We start from the raw sequence: 20,983 nt of genomic DNA on the forward strand, positions 1-20,983 counted from the left end.
GTATACATACTACTTTGGTTAGTTGCCATTTGCCAGTTTGTTGTCTGTAGCTTTTTCCGTGTTTTCCAGTTAATTGAATGTCATTCTAAGCATTTCCCTCCGCATCCTGTCTCGCCATCTTGTGTCTGGGTGCATATGACCACCACCTCTCCACAACAAAAAGGTTAGAATTGAGAAGGTAAGCATGTGTTTTTAGAGGAGTATTATATTCTGTAGCGGTTTGGCTAACGGCGGATTTAATTGTCATTAGGGCTGGGCGATATATTGAATATACTCGAGATATCGTGACTAGTCCCCTGTGGGATATAGAAAATGCCTATATTCGTCATATTCGAGTAGCCTCTTGTCACACAGTTGTTTTTAGCTGTTATTCCCTCCTCCTCGACTCTGCACCACTTTGCACAGACAGTTAAAGCAAGCGCACCTAGTTACGTACATAACGTGAGCTACGTGCTACGTCATGAGAGGCAGCGTGTAGCAGCTTTTCCAGTAGAGAACTCCGGTAGCAGTAGCAGCGCGAGTTTAAAAAAAGTGGAGGAAGAATTTGTTACAAAGAAAAATAGTACAGGATCCTTCATCTGGCGGTGGTTTGGATACCACCGGAGAGAGGATGTTGACCAAACAACTGTCGTATGCAAAATATGTTGCAAAAGCGTCACCACAAAAGGTAGTAGTACCTCAAATTTAACATGACATGTTTCTGCCACTGCTTTAACTGTTCAATAAATACTGTTTTGATCAATTTGCTTCGTTACAATTTCATCCTTTTGGCAGGAATGTTTAAAATCAGCATATCTTAATACAGTATGAACAATTAAGTTTTAATCTAGACACAAAATCATCTTACTGATGTGATTGTATGCACTTAATCATTAATTCAAGGCTAAGGTAAGTATCGAGATATATATCGTATATCGTGACATGCCATAAAAATATTGGGATATTACTAAAAGGTCATATCGCCCAGCCCTAGCTGTCATGTTTACAGTGTTGTTCTGTTGTAATCACGGCTCAGTGACGATAAGAATGGTTGGCTTCTATAATGGTGGTTTTTGCAGAAATCTGAATGGCTCAGAGAACTTGTAGCCTGTCAGTCACAGCAGTTTTGGATGAGTGATTGGACAGGGGGAGCGGGAGGCAGGACTACTTTCTGGTGTGTAGAGAGAAAGAAAACACTCTTTGCTTTTTTTTTTTTTTTTTTTTTTGGTTTGACTATTGTGTTTTGGCGTTGACTACGTCCTCGCAGTAGCCTGTGTAATCTCCGGAAATAAATACTCCTGAGCACAGACTACGTTTGCTTGATTTTGCATAGAGAACGCTACAATAAATGTTATGATTTTAAATCATTTTTATCTATTAATATAACTACTTATTGATTTTTGACTTTGTGAGCCATTGTGAACGTCAGAAAATCTCTCAATATGTCTATTTTATTTACTGTGTTCTGTGATACTAAACTTGAAATTGCTGTATAACAAATCTACCTACCTGAACAATACTTTGCAACAGGATTAGAGAAACGCTCCTACACCATCTGATATGTTCTCTGAAACGGCTGAAAACGCAAAACAGAAGAGCAGGTGCTGCTAAGGGGAAAGTCCTGATTTAAGATTCTGGCTGACCCGACGGTGCCTGAGACAACAGGACTGCATGACTGATTGGAAATTTACATCTGTTCCTGAGACAGGAGAGGAGCGTCGATCCTCTAAACTTCCACTATGACTCACAGGCACAGCTGGAAAGCCGCCAGCAGTGCAAGCATTCGGCCAGTGAAGCAGTTAGGTGCTAAGTGTCTTGCTGAAGGGTAGAACAAGGAGAGCAGCACCCGTTCATTTAGTTAAATCAGAGTTCTCTGGCCAGTGCAATGCCTCAATCTGCTGCACAAACATTATAATCCGAAACTGTCCTGTTATAAGAGCAACGTCCTTGACTTTGGAAAGTTTGGATGTTTTGTTTTTATGTCTTATTTAATAAGACTGTCTTTTCAGTCTGTTGTGAGCTTCATACCCCCCATATGGCCGTGGTGCCTCCCACAGCAGGACAGCAGTGGGCCCCACAAAAGCTGCTTATAAAGGGCTCAAGGAACACAACGGAACAGGAGGTGTTCACCCTCTGCACTCCAGATACTGGCCTGGTGGCATTTGTGGGAATCAAGGTAAATCCTCTTAGACCCCACCCACGACCCTCAGATCTGCAGGAACCTCCAGAGGTGACCTCAGATGGTCTTTGTTCACACCCTGACTGGGCAGAATTATTTATGGGGACCTGATCAGGACCCATTTACATGATGATAGTTAGAATATCTTCCTTTCCCTTTCTTCTTATATTTTACAAAATAAGACTGGTTGGTTATGACACTCTTATGATTGTATCATAACTGTATAAAGTTTGATGTATAATATATGCATGTTGAGGAAAGTTGCATCAATAAAAAAGTAAAGACCAATACAGATCCTTTTTTTAATTTTTTTTTTTTTTATTTTTATCCCATATATACATATATATGGGAGTGGCCATAGAGCCACTGTTAATCCTGAGGTATATAAAATGTAGGTTGAAAAACTGTGCCCCTCTCAACAAATGTAATGCCCCCCTAATTTGTTTCCAGGTTATGCTCTTATAATTAGGGTAGTTAGGGGTGGTCTAGCCATCCAATACTTATGTAGCCATGGGGACATCACTTGATGTACACAGTAGTACCTTGTAAATTTCTGACAGTATCGTAACATATTTCCTCTCTTTCTGTAGGTCTTCCTGAATAAAAGTTGCTAATAAAAGATCTGTCTTTCCTGTCCTCTCCCCCCAAACCAGTCGAGGCAGATGGCTGCCGTCCCTGAGTCGGGTTCTGCTGGAGGTTTTCTTCCTGTTAAAGGGGAGTTTTTTCCTTCCCACTGTCGCCTCATGCATGCTCAGGATGGGGGATTGGATCGAAGTCAAGATTCAATGCAATCAGTTGATTTCTATTAGCTAGGCTATGAATTGACTTATGAACTGACTTTAAATTATGTGTCTGTAAAGTGCCCCGAGACAACATTGTTGTGAAGTGGCGCTATACAAATAAAGCTGAATTGATTTGAATTTAATTTAATTGAATAAATTTGGCCCTGCGATGGACTGGCGAGCTGTCCAGGGTGTACCCTGCCTGTCGCCCAAAGCCGGCTGGGATAGGCTCCAGCTTCCCCGCGACCCTGAATTGGAATAAGCGGTTTGGAAAATGAATGAATGAATGAATGAATGAATAAATTTGATCCGGCAGCCAGGTCTGGCTCCCAGGCTTTTGCCAAATGGAGGCTCTGTTTCTACAATAAAGGACGACGTTTCCAATCAGAGAAAAGCTGTAAGTAAAACCCATGTACCCAAAAACGCTGTTGGTTTTGTTTCGATCATGCTAAAAACACCTCAGTGATAAGCTACGTGAAACAATAGATGTAGATAGAGGAATGCTACAAACATGACAACCATGCTAAAAACATCCTAGTGATAAGCTACATTAAGATTATATAAGGTGAGTGAAAAATGGCAAAACAATGTTATTTCAGACTACAGCTGGAAAGTGAGTATTTACCAAACAGATACGTCCTGCGCTTGCTGCTGCTCAGGGAGAAACATTCTCGTGGTGCTTGTTTCTGGCAGAGGCTTAATGTAGAGAGGATTGATGTAGAATGGATATAAGGGTTTGTGAAAAAATGCTTGTTATTGTTTTTTGTCTTTCCAGACTCGCATATAAAACCAAATTAGCCTGAAATGTGCCTAATAGAGCCACTTAATATAGTAATTGTCTTTGCATATCAAACAATTCTCCATTGGAAGAAAAGCAAAGAGAAAAAATCGCCACGACAACTGTGCACATCAAAAGTCCATTAAATCAATATATAAATATCTTAATAAATGTTCATTAGTTTGCTAATACTATACATGTAAATAGAGAAACATGAACCACAAATACAAAATGAGAACAAATTAAACAAATTAAAAGTATTGAAAACTGTTGACACACTAAAGAAAATTTATTATGCACTTCTATAAAACTGAATTAATTGATTGAATCCACTTTGTTAACTTAGTGAAATTTTAATGTTCTTTCGTTGTCCTGTAAAACTCCCTTCATTAAATCATGTTAAATAAATGGAGCTTTAATTTTCTGCTGCAACAAAAATCAATTTTTTTAAACCTGTGTTGTTAAAAATTCCACTAAAGCTTTAATGTTAGATTGTTTTGTGTGTTTTGTTTTGTTTTATCTAATTTGCAAAACCACATCTTTTCAACTTGAGCCATTTTGGACCAAGCCAAAAGCTCCTTCATTTCACCAGAAACAAGGACTGTTCCTGTAGCTGAAGCACACTTGCTACAAGACAAAAAACTTCCTCCTGAGGTTGCATTATTCCAGCCACGATGGCCCACATGTCATACAAATCATAGTACAGCATGCGCATTGTGATTTGTATACTGTGGACATAAGTTCTTTATGAGAGTACACATATTACCATTAAATGGTCATTTTGTGATTTGTAATCCCACCGGAAGCCTTTGCAACATGGTTATGTGAAGCGGTGGGCTTTTAGGAACATTTTAGTAAGAAGCCAAAAACCTAATTAACATATTTGGTCTGTTAAAAAGCATTTAGTCTCTCCTCAGAGGCCTATCGATGCTGCTTTTTATAACAGCAAAGTTCTAAAATGTTCTGTAACTCACATTACATCCTTTACAGTCAACCGCTTGACCACATGAAGGTCAAGGGAGGGAATTTTAGAACAAACATTCCTCAGAGATTTTGCTCCATGTTGACATGAAGCATCACAACGTTGCTGCACATTATGATGAGAATCTCCTGTTCCACCCATAGACTGTATTTTTCTTTAAAAAGATGGACGGAGCCTCTGTGACGTCACCCGTAGGTTTCTGACGAGCTGAATTGAAGCTCAGTGGGCGGTTCATACCGTCGCCATCTTGGCAGGGTCACGTGTGTCGTCTCGCCCGGAAAATACAAATATGGGCAAAGAGGTGGAGCTGAGAGGAGGGCTGTGAGCATCTTGGTAGATGATTGACATCGAGCGAACTCCAAGCTTTCTGTAGCTAAGAGCTAACCCGGAGATAAATGGAGCCAACCAGCTAACAGAGGTAAGCGGGCTAAAGCTAAGTCATGTTGTTAACCGGCTAAAAACCGTCCACGTTCTTCTGACTTGAAGCGGGAGATCAGGTACCTGTCAATCAAAAGGACACGCCCCTAAATATGCCGAACTTCGAGATTAAATTACTTTTAAACAGGCGAGTTATAAAAAAATTCCCTCCCCCCACAGTTGTCATGAAGGTAAACCTGACCTATTAAACCGAAAATAGATTTTTGAACCAGGCTGTAAACATGTTTATTTCTGCCGTGAAGTTGGTCTTTTTAACATGGGAGTTCATGGGGATTTGCTCTGTTTTGCAGCCTCTAGTGGATGAAGGGGGAACTGCAGTTTTATGCACTTCCGCAGAGGCTTCACTTTTAACCGCCGGAGGCTCCGTCCATCTTTCATAAACCGTCTATAGCTCCACCACATCCCAAAGCTGCTCTGTTGGATGGAGATCTGGTGATGGTGGAGGCTGATGGAGGACAGTGAACTCATCATCATGATGGAGATGATAAGAGCTTTGTGACATGGTGCATCATCCTGCTGGAAGTTTCCATCAGGAGATGATAAACTATGCTCATAAAGGGATGGATATGGTCAGCAGGAACACTCAGGTAGGCAGTGGTGGTTTAATCATGACATGTCGGTACTAAGAGGCCTAAAGTGGGCAAAGAAAATAACTCCCACACTATTACACCACCAGCAGCCTGAACTGTTAACCAATGCTTTCCTGTCTTTTTTCTTCACCCTCTTACCCTACCATCTAAATTTGGCAGCTGAAATCTGGATCATGCAGCATTTTTTGTGTGAATTGTAGTTTTAGCTTCTTGTTCCTAGTTGAGAAAAGTGACATCCAGCATGCTCCTCTGCTGCTAAAGCCCATCTGCTTCGAGGCTGGACGTGTTGTGCCTTCAGAGATGGTATTCTGCATACTTTTGTATGAACTTTGTGAACTTCAACAAGTAGCCCAGACATTGTCTGCATCACAAAATGCACTGAGATACTTGGATGTGATTAGATTAAACATTCACATGAATAATTTTACCCTTTACCGCCACATGCATTGTATTTCATACACGTCGCTTCTGAGAGCTCCAGCTTATTGTTAAAACTTAGCTAAAAGCTCTGTGATGTGCCATCCAATACTTGTTTTCTGCCCCCTAGTGGATATAATTTGTTCTACAACAAATCTGACGCTTCATAGTGAAAGATCACAGACGGGCTTTTCTTTTGTTTTTTGATGTTTCATAGAAAATAGGGATGGGAAAATCAAATTGAAATATCCAATATCGGGATTTCTTGCTTCACAATTTTGAAATTGATTTTTTTTAAATAAAAAAAATAGTTGGTTTTTTTTTGTCAAATAAATAAAAATAATAAATTTTAAAATTTTGGGCAATTTTGATTGTTTTTATTGATATTTTTACTTGTCTTCTTGGGCAAAATAGCAGCAGAATGATGGTCTGACTGTTCTGTTGATTTTTACTCACCGAAATCAAGAAAAATGACGAGCAAAAGAAAGTTTTGTACATTTGTTTTGTTTTTGATCTACAAGAATCAGCAATATTGAACAATTGTGAGAATCGCAATTTAAATCGAATCGGCACCCAAAAAATCGGAATCGAATCGGGACAGAAGCATATCGTCCCATCCCTAATAAAAAATGACTTCAAGTTTAAAAAAGAGAAATTTCTGTCCATTGTCTCCTGGGTTACACAAACGGGGTTAACAGGGACGCTGAATAAACTGACCAGTTATTGTGACTGGAAACACTGTGATGATATTACGTTCACACACTGGCAGAGGCCACGTCTAAAGTCACTCTTTCATCCTCTCATTCTTCATGAGGTTTACCAGCCTTCACACTGACAAACATAACAAGCCTTCTGAGCTGTAAACACTTACAGTGAAAAAAGCTGTAAAATTATTTAATGTTAGTCCTGCTGGGAAAGTTTCCCACATCCGAGCAGCTTGTCTATCACTCCCACGTTCTCCTGTCAGCCTCTTGAAGCGGTCAGGATTACTTTCTCTGTTATCGTTTCTCAGCTTTCCCTCCCCTCATCATGTCATCCCGAGCTTCTTGGCAGCTTGACAGATGATTCAGTCCCTGGCATGTCTCAGCGGCGAGGGACGCGCTTTTAACAAGTATTTCCTCCTTTTACAGAAGTTACAGAAACACTCAAACTCCTGCAAGTTAAACAACCCCCCCCCCACTACTTTCTTCAAGCACACATACACAATAAAATACCGCAAAATGAAAAAGTCTGAAAATAACTTGTAACTCAAAAGGAAAACCAAGACGCTGCAGAGCCGCAATCTGCTCAACAACTTGGTTTATTTTCAAAAAGTGACAAAGTTACAGAATCCTATTTGTGTTACCTGATTAAATCAGCGTTTCTTCCAGATAAAGTTTTGAGACCCTGCTGCTTTAGAGCTTTCCCCTTCCTCCTGAGAGCCTACCATCATCCCTGCTTCTTGTCAGGGTCAGCTGCCACATCAGCATTTAGCCGCCTCCTTGTACCGCTTCATTATCATCTCCTCCCTGGCGTCGTCCTACAGCGCCGAGATGTGACAGGATAAAGGATTGGGACATAAATTGTTTCATCCCGGACCAGAGCCTTAACAACAAGCAGAGAGGCAGTCCCGTCTTGCCATCAAGCTTTACACTACCCAGCTCTCTCGCCTCTTAATTTGATTGATTTCAAGACTGAGGTGGGTGTGGGTCGGCAACAATAGGGCACAAAGACAGATAGTCTGAAGACAGAGATAAGAAGATAAAAGAAACAAAGGAGCCATGAAGGAATTTCTTGTGCGACCCACCATACAGTGGCTGCATTTGTCCAGTTTGCATCCATGTCTGCAGTAATGAGAAGAAACGCTACAAGGCTTTAGAGTCTGTAGAAGGCTGCTATTATCAGCAAGCTGCAAGAGGACCACAGGGTGAGGAGGATTAAAAATAGATGAAAAGTTGGCCGGTATGAACTCACCAGGTGGACACCTACTGTAGGCTGCTGCCGGGGACGTTGACATGCGGAGGGCCACAGGTTAGAGGAGTGGGAGAAGAGTGGCCTGGAGCAGCTCTGCAGACTGCTAATGGTCAGTGCCTTGATTAGATGGTGGGAGGCAGGGAGAAATCTTGCTCCAATATAAACTGATTTATAGCTCGGAGCCCTTTCCGTGTTTGTGACAGCTTCGTCTCGCTCGATGCCGTTAACGCGCAGACACGCTGTGCAGAATTCGCAGTTGCATAACCTCATTATCATGCGGCGCATTTCATTTAAAGACCCCGTGCAGTGAGGTGTTTAGGTTTATAATGTGACGAGGCACTTTCTGGAACAGACCTGTGATGCTTTACTGTAGGATTCTGTGGTATTACGTCGTACTAAGGTCTCATGATTTGTTTTATTTCAGTTTTTATTCAGAGAGTCAGGTGTTGCTTTATATTCTGGCCTGTTAGAGGTGTTCCATAAAGTTTGTCTTCCAACAATTAGGAAAACAACATTATTAAAATGAGGCCATTATGGTGCTGGATTCTCCTTTATACTTGTCTTATAGATCCAGTGCAGCCCTTTCCTTCCCTAAACCCGCTGACTGAGGGATGTTTAGCTTAGCTTAGTCTCTGGTTAACATTTCATTTAGTCTTTATTCCAGACACATCGGTTCATATCAGCAATTAATAAGAAAAAGAGAAAAAAGGAAGAGAAAAAAGAAAAACCACACACATGTATAGACACATAGCCTATACACACACACACACACACATAATTATTAAGAAGGACATTCATTCCAGTGCTTCCAAAAACAGGAGAAATACCTTGGAACAACACCAACTAGTAAAGAATTCAGAGTGCAGACCTCTACCAAGCAGCTCATTTCCACCCATATTGTGATTTCCACCCTGTTATAGTCCGACATATACATGGCGAAAAACGTGTACGATTGAGCGAATGGGGCTTTCGTATTGCCTCGGTAGTTGGAAGCCAATGATTCGCTGTGGTGACCCCTCCAGGGATAGATTCATTGACGATTGAAACACACCTTTACCATTTGAAATAACAATATATCTCAATAATTTCATTGATACTCTAATATTTATTAAAAAACTAATTTGTTACAGCTTTTTTTCCCCTGTGTCCTGTGATGGACTGGTGACCAGTCCTGGGTTCACCTGCCTCTCTCCTGCCAAATGCTGGGGCAGACTCCAGCTTCTCTGCGGCTTGGAGTGGACTAAAGCGGTGAAGGAAATGAAGAAATGAAGGAATTTGAAAAGTAAAGCAAACAATATCAGTATATTTACAAACCAACGTTGTGTGTGCAGACTCCAAATGAAGACCGGACACGCCGAGCTCTTCTTTAACGGTCAAAATGACTTCATATTTATTCAGTGAAGGTTATTCATCCTGCAGCCTGACTGTGTTCAGATGTCCATCTACCAGCAATAAAACATCCCCTCTTATTCTGATATACAGCAAAACCAACAGTCCTGTATTTCTAATCCATAAAACTGGATTCACCACGTTATTATTATGTTCTACATAGGAGGTGTAACCTACCTCTGTATTACTATACTGTACTATTTGGATATAATCGCTCCATCCCACAGTTGTTAGAATCATTTTAAACATCTCTGTGTCCACAAATTCCTTCCAGATCACTTCAAAAATTTAATGGAATCTAAATTAGACCAAGAACTGGCCTCAGAAGAGAAAAAAACAAAAACCCACCCAGTAATTTTTACATAAAATCCCTAACAGATATAACACAAGCACCTTGGCATAGATAACACATAGCAGAAAGCAAAAACACTGTTGCCCTTCTACAGTCTGCTGTGCTGTAGGCTACTGCAAGTTTTTCTCTAGTCACTCTTTGAACATATTTGTGGGTGTAAACTTTCCAAGTTGTTTAGGCGTGCAGTGCCTAAAAATAACAAAAAGTAGAAAGTGTTTATTATCCTGTTACAGTTTTAAGTTTTGACCACTATTGTTCCTGTTTCCATACATTACTATATTACAGAAAGCTCTGTCCGTATTCACACATATGTAGCTAAAGATGCACGACGTGACTTTACAACCTTAAAAGTCTGTGTTGTGTAGTTGTTTGATGGCATAGTGGCGTTTATGATGCACATTTCTGGTGCCATCACTGGGCAGCAGTTCTAGGACGTTTTACTTTACACAAGCAGGTGTCGACGTATCGGCAGTTTTCAATGGGCGCTGTGGCTGAGTCAGGAAAGAACGAGAAAATGATACAGAAAGAAGAGTGGAAAAGAAAGCAGAGCAAGAGATCATAAGAGCTCGAACAGAACTATCAGGATGCAAGATGGAGGCAGCGAGAACGTCTACAAAAGTTCGGAAGCATCTTCCGTGTAGAAAGCAGAAACAAAGCTGAGTGCAGCGTGAAAGCAAAGTGACGGGCTGAATGTCGCATGCCCAAATCTCACTGAGTCTAACGTACTATGAGGAGTGAGAACGTCCTCAGTTTGGCCAAAGTCATCAGGTGAATCCGACTGCTGAAGAGGAGGCGCTTGGTTCTGGTTCTGGGAGATTTTAACGTTAAACTCAACTCGTCTACTGGTCCAGTTATTTTGTACAAACACCACCATCCTCTTCGTTAGCAACCTGTCTGATGTGAGGTGCAGGCGGAAAGCTCATGCAGCCGGCGTTGTGTTTGTTGTCCTTCAGTTAACAAGTGAAATATGTGAAAGGATGCCTTCCGTCAGTCCATCCATCATCCATCCGTCCATCCGGTCCTGAGGGTCCTGATCACCTACTTTGACTTAGGACAATGAAATTCAGCACACATGTGTAACATCCCAAGATGAGCAAAAAAGTTCATCAAACACCTGTTGCCATGGCAACGGGGTGTCCGCCATCTTGGCATTTACACCTATTTTTTTTCACTTTAAGCGCATTGAATATCTCCTTGGAAGTACATTGGATTTTCACCAAAGTTAAAAACAGTCGTTATTGTTTGTTTATCAACATAGTCCACAGTGTGTGTGTGTGTGTGTGTGTGTGTGTGTGAGGAGGGGGGATGAGGCTTGGACCCGATGGATGCCCGATAGATGCCGCTTGCGGCTTTAATTTGCTTTGTTGTTGGAAAATCGCAGAGCTGGGAGTTAATATCAACCCTGCTTTTAGCTTTGGTTCATTAAAGGACACAACAGCCCACCGCATGGCGGGTTTGTGCTTTACTCCCACTTCCCTTTGTTTTGGCCAGGGCTCCCATCTCCCTCATCTTGCATTTTGTTCTGCTTTTGTGTTAAAACTTTCTTTGAATCATTACTAACACATTGGCGGTCCTATTTGTTATGGATCCTTTGAGCCGGAACTTATTTAGTGACCATCACAGTCTTTTATTTCTGTATTTTTGTCTGCACTATGAGAGATTTGAGTTAGCCTGAATGAGACGGATTGCTGTCACAACTGGATTCATCAGAAGTGCTCAGACAGCAGCTTATTCACTGGTGACATTTCAACTGTCAAACATGCCAGAAGCTTACATTCGCCGAGCTCTCCGCGGTCTAACCAGGCAAACTTTAACATTGTGTATTTATACTTTTGTTTTAAATGATCAGAATGAAAATGATTCAAGAAATGTTTTCAAGTAGTTTTCATTTAGCTAATACAGTTTTTATAAAAGGCTATTTATTCATAACCTTGTGGTTTGTTGGCTCCTAAACTGATTCAATCACTGATCAAGTGCAGCATTTTGTGTGCAAACAGGAGGCAAGTGCTTTTAGCATCAATAGCCTGCCTTCAATTCCCTTCAGTGAAAAGTTGAGGTAATAAACTGGTGTTTGGTCCTTTTCAGCCAATCTGAAAACATTTTCAGACACATCTCTGACAGTCTATGAGGTTCTGATCAGATCAAATCCTCCCAGTTCAGGTTAAAGCAACGGCCCCTGCGACACTGAAACAAATAATTTGGTCCAACAACCAAAGTTCATGAATTCAATTCGATGAGAAATTTCCATCCAATTGAATTAGGTTTCTGTAACCTTAACTAGAAAATAAAATGTGTGTAAACTCAATCAAATATAACTGAGAAGAATGAACGACATTTAATAAACGTAACCCTGCTAATAGAATTTATTAGAATGATCCATCTAGATTTATATACATAAAGTTAATGTGATGCTCTAAATAAATGTTTAACCTTTTTTGAGCCAAGCTAAACTTTATCTCACAGAAAAAGAATCACAAGGCACCAAAAACCAAATATTTATATATATATATATATATATATATATATATATATATATATAAAAAGCCTATAATAATATAAAATCCATCTTGACAAGATGTCCTGAGTAGAAATCAGAAAAAAGAAAAAAAAAAAAAAAGAATAGAAATCAGATAAATACATGAAAAGTGAATTTTATAATTATTCACTCTACTTTTTAGACCAATGAGGTGAAAATTGGATCATTTCTCTCGACACACTGATGTGCCACAGCACAGTGGTTAAAAACCCTGCGCTAAATAAGGTTCATGTAAAACTGTTTATGAAATTTATGTAAAGTTCCTAATAAAGTTTATGCCAAACTATTAATAAAGTTTAATACTGTAAATGAATGGCAAATATTCCTAACATGTTGATGTATACATATAAGTATGTAAATTTTCCATACTTATATGTATATGAAACTTTAGTAGTTGGACCAAATTAGTTTTTCAGTAGATTATAAATGTGCCATTTTGGCTACACAAATTCATTTTGTACAGAAAAACTAGAAGCGTCTGAAAGGTTAAAATGATTACAGTTCTAAGAGGCTGGACAAAAGTGGGAAAGCATAAACAAGATGGAGCAGTAATGACTTCCAGCGGGATTTTGTGTCAGACCAGTCTGCTCTCCCACCGCCTGCCTTCTCAGTCCAACAAGAACAACAAAGCACTCAGCGGCTGTGGCATTTTAGCCTAAACCTGCTGACAGTGTGGGGAGAATGAAAATGAATCAAATAAAGAAAATATCTAGAGATAAAATGAGAAAAGGGCAAACCACTACGTTTCACTCCCTCATCGTCTGAAAATCAGCCATTTACCTAAAGAACAAGCCAAAAGTATTGACAAATTCTCCAGATGAGAGATGGCTCTGCATGTGAAATAAGAGGAAAAATGCAGCGGGATCTGTGCAGAGATGCTCCTCTGTCGTCTCCTGGAGGAATTCAGCCTGCAGAGCAGATGCACGGAAACGAGACAAACTAGGACGACGACTGCTGCGTTTAGAAAAACATCTGTTCCAACAAACGGGATCTTTGTGTCTTCAACAAAATGACTGAGAGGACAGACGAAGCTCATCATCAACACACTTAATGAGAGAGATTAGTAATAAAATATATACATATAGTGGGACCTCAACGTCAGGACTTCACCCCCACATGACCAGTCTTAGGAATAAAAAAAGCTTAAAATAAAAAAGAATGAAATGAAAGAGCAGGCATAAAACTTTATTACAGCTACGCATTAGGCTGCAGTGCTTTGGATTAACTGCTTTATGGCTGGGCCTTGTAGAAAGTGAATTATAAAAATCCACACTGGGGGAGTGAATGACTTTTTCCAAGATAGCTGAAGGTTAGAAATGACTCATTCCAGGACATAATCTATAGTCATCAGGTGCCTGACCCATCAGCTACATGCAAACAGCGATAAATGTCTCCCACTTCAGGCTGCTTTGCATCGGACCGGTTGGCAGCTGAGTGTGAAGCGGCTGCGAAGATGATTGGCAACTGCAAAGAAGAGAAAAGGGTGAAGTGCCGAGTCAGGAATGAGATCCTCCCTCGGTGAAGGAGTTCCAGGGGAAAATGACGCATCGACAGGCAGATTGGTGCAGGTTGGTCTGCTGGAGCCGAGCGTGATGGTGAAGCTGCAGATTTATGTTCTTGCCTTCACATGCCAGCAGGGATCCTAAATCCTGGTCCTCGAGGGCCAGCGTCCTGCAGGTTTTCCAAGTGTCCTCACTGGAACTCAGACTTAGACAAGCTCTGCACATGTCTGATAAATACACACTGATGTGTGAACAGGTGTGTTGCAGCGGGGACGCATGGAAAGCCTGCAGGACATGGAGGACTGAGGATCCCTGACATACAGTCACATGCTGGGACAAGCAGCGTAAACGAGGTTCCTCCGTAGGATGTCTGGGCTCTGCCTTCAACATAGGAGGAGAGGCATCTTCATCCAAGAGGACGCTCCTCCACATCGAGAGGAATCACATGAGATTGCTCTGATATCTGGCTAGGATCCCTCCTGGACACCTCCCCTTGTAACACACTGATCAGACCACGTCTTCCAGCTGGCCTCAGAACATCAGGATGAGCTGGAAGAAGCAGTAAGAGAGCGTAGTCTGGGATTCTCCGCTCAAGCTGCTGTCCTCATGACCTGACCCCAGATAAGAGGAGGAAAATGGATGGAAGAAAACACTGGAAACCTAATCATAGTTTACTGTCCTTGTCCTTCAGTTGGTGCAAACCTGGACATCATGCCTCTAATAATGTCCACATGTTTCCTGGCAGTAATGGTGCACATTCAGCACAGTGTGTATTAATATCCACATGCTAACGTGTGAAGCTGTGCTGTAAAGTGTGGAGCGAAGCCCCATGAAGCGTCAAGATGCTGCAGGACGACACACGCTAAAGGAGTGTTGATAATAAATGTCACTGTTGCATCAAACTGAGTTTTTTAATTCACAAAGTTACGTAGCGCCACCTTAGTTACTTTATTTTTCCCTCGACCCCCTATGATCCTAATGTATCTCTGTTCTTATCTGTTATAAGGCGGCGCCGGTAAAACTGGCTGCAGGGCCTGAGCTTCAGTTTGGTTCTGTCATTCTTCTTGTTATTAATGTTACATGTCTGTATGTCAAACCTTGGCTTGAAGCTTGAATTTCCCCTCGGGGATGAAAAAAGTATCTCTGATTTGATTTGATTTGATTAAAAAGTCTCACTGTAACTATGACTGTTTACTAGATTACATAAAATTGCTAATATAAGAACACCAAAGTAAATACAGCACAACGCCCAGAGGAAAATCTTCCATAGAAAGAATGGAGTCAGATCAGACTGACTTGCGCCACCTGTGGAAGAACCGCGTGTGAGAGGACTCCACCACAGGTGGGAATGAGTGCAATCACAAAAATCAATCACTAAAACCAGAGGAAGAGAAGTGAATGGATAAAAGTGGGGAAACGGAGGAGAAAAAGAAGAAAATGGGTTTTTTTCAGCACCATGGACAGCTCACGTGACTCAAATCATGGTTGCAACGTTTCACTGATGTGTCATTTCATCAAATGAAATTCTTATTTTACTTCTAATTTGTGGTTTTTGGGAATTAAGCAGGTTTTCATGCTGAGTTTAGGGCTTTACGGACAACACTCAAACACACACACGCGCCTCTATGGTTACCACCACGTGCTCTCAAGGTGTCTAATTACCAACCATCCTCCTAGAAGTAGTTTATACTCTGAGCTTGCTGTAACACCACGACTCTGGTGGTAAAAAATACACGAAGCTGCAACATTGTTTCCCACACAAATCCTGGTTTATCTCCAGCAAACCAGCTAGAATCACTGTGGACGTGGCCAAACACACAGACCAGAGGCCAAGGCCCCAGCTTAGACCCTGCTTCCAGGTTTAACACTTTATATTCCTGTGGAATCCGCTTTAAAAGGTCCCCAGGTGCAAATTTTGGTGTTTAGGAGCAAACTGCACGCGGCTTACCTTCACTGCTTCCGCGTGGGTGACTTTATCGAAGACTTTGTCGTTGACTTTCATGATCTGGTCCCCGATCCGGAGCCCCTGCTTCTCCGCCAGGCTCCCCGGCTCCACCAAGGACACGTAGATGCCGACCCCGTGCTCCGAGCCGCCGCGTATGCTGAAGCCCAGGCCCTCGTTGCTCTTGTGCCGCTTCATGGTGACCTGCCGCAGCTCGCCGGGGGGCTCGTGGATAAAGTTCCTCCCGAGCAGGGGCACCAGCGGAGCTGTCCCGTCGCTGCTGGTGCTGAAGCTGTCCGGAGAGCCCCGCAGCGCAACCTGGAACTCGGGCGGGTTGTTCGGAGAGAACTGTCCGGGGGGAGTCGGGCTGGCGCTGGGGTAGTCCCCCGGCGGCGGCTCGGCGGTGCCATTATTCGCAACTATATCCGACTTTAAATAAAGACCCTCCGAGGTGTACTGCTCGAAGAGGAGCTGGTCGGAGCGGGGGATGACGAGGCGCAGCATGGGGAGAAGTTGCCGCTTGCTGGGGGCGTTGAGGATGACGTTGAGGGTCTGCACCAGGTCGTACACGTTGCGTTTGGAGTGGTAGACGTTGAGGCAGTGGATGAACTGCTCCCTCTCAAACTCGCTGAGCAGGAGGTTGAGCGCGTTGTGGAGCTTCCGCACGTTGGCAGAGAGGGTCCGCGCGCTGGAGGCCACCGAGTTGGCCGAGGAGCTGAGCGACATGCGCTCCAGGTCGGTGCTGCTCATCCTGGCGGTGGGACCGGGACGCGGCGCCACGCTGCTGCGGGTTACAGAGCGCGCATCGCGGGCTGCTGGTGCTGGATCACACCGGCACACGCCATCACCACCGCCGGGAAAGTCGCGCTCCTCTTACAGCCATGACATCAAGCTCTGATAGAAATACTATTACTTATAAATAGCTCGATGAAGAAACAAAAATTAAGTCAAATAATTCAATTTTTTTGACTCACGCAAATTATTATTCAGTTCCGGGAAGTTGTCTTACTGAGAAGAACTTTACTGCGCGTCAGCTAAAGCCTCGTGGAAAACTGTCAGGGAGCTTAATGCGCCACGTAAGGCTCTCAGCCTGCATGTCATTAGCTGCCGTCTTATTTTCCAGGGGGTGGGGTGGGGGTCAGGTGGCTGCAGAGCCACCACTTCTCTGGTGTCCGCCTCAGCTCCTCTCCAGGGCGCAAAGACGCACCACCGCAGCTGAAAATGCTTTTGCTCCCTTTCTGCAGAAGCAACTCAAAAAGAAAAACTAAACATTTCCTGCACAGTAAAAAGAAAAAAAAGTTATTTTTGTGCTTTTTTTCCCCTTGTATCCACAAGAGTTGGTCTAAAAATATCCCGCTGTTGTCGCGGTTTTACTTCCAAAACGACGGAAAGAAAAAGAAAAAAATCCAGCTGTGCAGCGTTTGTTTGCTTTTTCCTCTCGGTGGGTCTCCTCCGTGGACGGACTACAGCGACTGAGTGAAGAGCGGCTCTCTCCTCTGAGCGTCCTCTGACAGGAAATGACGTAACCCCTGCCAGCCAATAGGCTGCTTGTGAGGATTAACATACGCGCGTGGCACTAGCATGACCACACATGCTAAGCTAACGAGCTAATTATAGCTAAGTGCCCTTTTAGTAATGGTTCACACGTTTTATCTGGTCTCTGTTTCAAGTCTGTTTAGTTTGTTGGCAAATAAAGAGCAGCCGTTTAAATGGAGAGTTAAACCTTTTCCACCTGCTTTTTCTGTCAAACTCCATTATTACCTCTCAATATAAAAAACAATCACTTAGCATTGTTTTAATTTTTAAGCATAAATCTAAAAGGAAAAGCAACTCACAGTAAAACCTTGTGAATAGACCTTTTTAAATTCAATTCAATCCAACTTTATATAGCGTCAAACAAAGGCAATGCCGTCTCAAGATGCTTTACAGACAGGAAAAAAACACAATGAAAGCTAATTCATAATAGCCTATATAAAGAAACCAACAGACTGAGTTGGAAGCTCCAACTGAATCTCCCATCCTGAGCAAGCACACTGGCGACAGTTGGAAGGAAAAAAACTCCCTTCCCACAAACTTAAAAGATTGGAATACCAAATTTTTGAGTATTAGAAATTATTGCTGATAGTATCAAAGATCCCTACTTACATTCAAGCTAGCAAAAAAATATTACATTACTTACAGTTTACAACTTTAGAGGGAATGAGTATTTTGAAACGTTCAAAGTGATTAAATAAAACAAAAAGGCTTTTTTTTTCTTAGTAGTAAAGTAAAAGTGACTTTTTTGTCAACTTCCTTTACCAATGTTAAGTTAATTTGTTGCTAATATTGTAGCTATGAGCTGACCAGTCAAACCAGAATGGTATTTCCATATGACAGAACAGAGTAGAAAAAGATTCTTTGTTTTAACAAAATAAAAAGCAACTCTAAAGCAACCGTGGCTGCAGTTATCTACTTTTTAAATAAAAAGCAGGAAATTACTTGCTATATTGTACATTATCAGGAGACCATTCAAGTAATAAGTTTATTTTTCTCTCTATCTTGAGATGTAGACCCTTTTCTCTCTTTTTGTGTGCACGCTTTGTGAGATGACTACATACCGTAACTGATCACTGTAAGATAATGACATTTGTTTTCTTAAAATCATGCAATAAGCAAAGTAAGTCTTAAATAAGAGTAAATGCCTGAAATACTGGGAATTTTTAAGGGAGCCAAAAAAGACACAAATGAAAATTATATTCAAAGGTAAAAGTTCATCTAATGAACTATTACCTAGTTTATGTAATTGTTGATTGTTTCAACATCTATTACTATTAAAGCCCAAAACAGCCGAATGGTTCTCTTTAAGCTCCTTGTTTCAAAATAACATGTTGTCTAATACCCAGATTAATTGGTGATAGTGGACTATTAAGTAATAATAGAAGAGAAGACAATTAAAACCCAGTCTAATGAAGCAGAAGATGATCTGTGAGGACACAGACTAGAATGTCCTCTTCCAACCACATGCAGAGGAAATCAATTTCATGTGTGTGACATATTACATGTTCTGCATAGCCAGTATTTTTCCAACTAAAACACTGAGATTTTGGACTGCAAGAGACCTTAAAAAGTTAAATGACAACAAACCAGTTCGCCAACCATCTCACACCATGAAAGTCCTTGGGAGACTGTTATTGGTTCACCTTTCAGGAAATATTCCAGTCTGCTTATTGTAATGGGCTTCGGGTTGAAAACAGCATCATTTACCTGCTTTTATACAATTCAGCTGCTCTTTTATGCTAGAAGCTCCATAAACTCCAGGTGAATACCTTCACAACCTATGACTACCTAACACACACACACACACACACACACACACACCACAGGTTGTGAGACAGAGATGGTGTTTAGCAGCACTGGAGCCCCACATGGGACTGTACTCACACCATTTCTCTTCACACTGTACACCTCAGACTTCCAATACAAACTGGGTGCTGTCATCTGCAGAAATACTCTGATTACTCTGGAGCTGATGGACAGGAAGCTGAGTACAGAGAAGTGAGCTGCAGAAACAATCGCCTCATCCTGAACACCGACAGAACTAAAGAGATGGCTGTTGACTTGAGGAGAAACAAGAGTAAACAAAACACTGTTTACATCTGGGAGAAGAGGAGGAGGTGGTGGAGGAACACAAAAACCTCAGAGTTTAGCTGGAAAAGAGGCTGGACGGGAAACACAACACAGAGGCATCAGTAAGAGGCAGCAGAGCAGATTCTACATCTCCAGGAAGCTCAGATCCTTCAACGTCTGCGCCAAGATGCTGCAGATCTTCTAATAGTCTGCTGAAGAAAAAGCAATCAGCTTTGCAGCATCGGAATCAGACTTAGATCAAATCAAACGTTATCTATAAACTACTTTTCATACAAAAGCGGCTCAAAGTGCTTTACAGAATCAAAACAATTGATGAATAGAAATAAAAGCTTCTCACACTCCAGTTTAAAACATCAAAGTTCAGTAACACACACCTGATTACACTCTTTTTCTCACACACATCATCACTCCCACACCCAAACAGTGCACATAAACAACACCCCCCTCCCCCTCTGTTTGCACAAACATGAACTCTAACTTCTAGTTTCTGTTGCTTACACTGAAACATCAACATGAAGATGTAGCTGGAGACAAACATCAGAGGATAAACACCTGGTGTGACGCTGACACTGAATAAGCCGATCAGGAAGACTGGTTTTGTACTGGGAACAACTCAGGAGCTGCAGGAGTTGATTGTCCAGCAAAGATGGATTGTCCACTGTGATGGTTGTGTCTACAGCCACACATGGGTGATATCCAAATGCACCACACATACACTCAGATTTATTTTGTTCAACCAGGATTTAATTTGCAGACCATTATTTTTGTTAGACATTAGTTTCATGTAGGATCACAACTATTCTGAAAAAGCGCACATTTTAGTTTATGTTGTGATGGTATAATTGTTTTTCATTTGTTCTTTTTCCTTTGAGTTTCAGAAGCTCCAGTCCCTTGGCTGTGAACCAGCAGGTGACCACGGGGTGGAGCCAATGAATTGGACCAAACCAGTGACAGAAATGGGAATTTAGGGTTTTCTTTTGTTCATTTAGTTTGGTTTTTGTGTGTCATCCCCCTTTGTCTGTTTTTGTTTGGGCTGATCAGCCTCTATTTAAGTTTAGGCTTTTGTATCGTTTTGTTAGTCAGTTTGTTTCATTTTGATGCTTGAGTTACTTTTGTTACAAATTCTTTGATTATAGTTTTGTTAAGTTGACCTCTTTTATAGGCCTGATTTATTCATTTATTATTATTTAGTTAATTGTTTTTATTTAAAAAAAAAAAAAAAAAAAAGTGGCTCAGATGGGAGAGCCGCTTGTCTTGTAACTTGACTGTCTGCAGTTTGAGTCCTGCTACTCTGCTGCAGTCCCGAGGGCGATGCGGTTGTCCTCTAAGCGCCGGTCCCAAGCCTGGATAAATGCAGATGGTTTCATCAGGAAGGGCATCCAGTGTAAAACATGGGCCAAAAGTTCAACTGTGCGATCCTTTTTTCAGAGGGACAAGCGATCCCTGTATTAGCGATCATTACTGATAAAAGCACATCCATACAAAATAAACATAAAGATTACATGATTATCCATGAGAACATCTGTAAAACAGGATC

At 41.6% G+C, this 20,983-nt stretch overlaps 1 protein-coding gene across 1 annotated transcript in view; it reads right to left on the bottom strand.

Moving 5' to 3' along the window:
* Positions 1-16,569, bottom strand: part of whrna (whirlin a) — a gene marked incomplete at both ends in the record, with an annotated part of 233,084 nt that extends 216,515 nt beyond the window's left edge. The window contains one exon of the mRNA XM_079257072.1: positions 15,826-16,569. Coding sequence (XP_079113198.1) covers positions 15,826-16,569 — 744 coding nt within the window. The remainder of the gene's footprint in view (positions 1-15,825) is intronic.
* Between the last annotated feature and the right edge of the window lie 4,414 nt (positions 16,570-20,983).

Source organism: Telmatherina bonti (genome assembly GCF_933228915.1).
Source record: "Telmatherina bonti genome assembly, chromosome: 17".
Taxonomy (NCBI): domain Eukaryota; kingdom Metazoa; phylum Chordata; class Actinopteri; order Atheriniformes; family Telmatherinidae; genus Telmatherina; species Telmatherina bonti.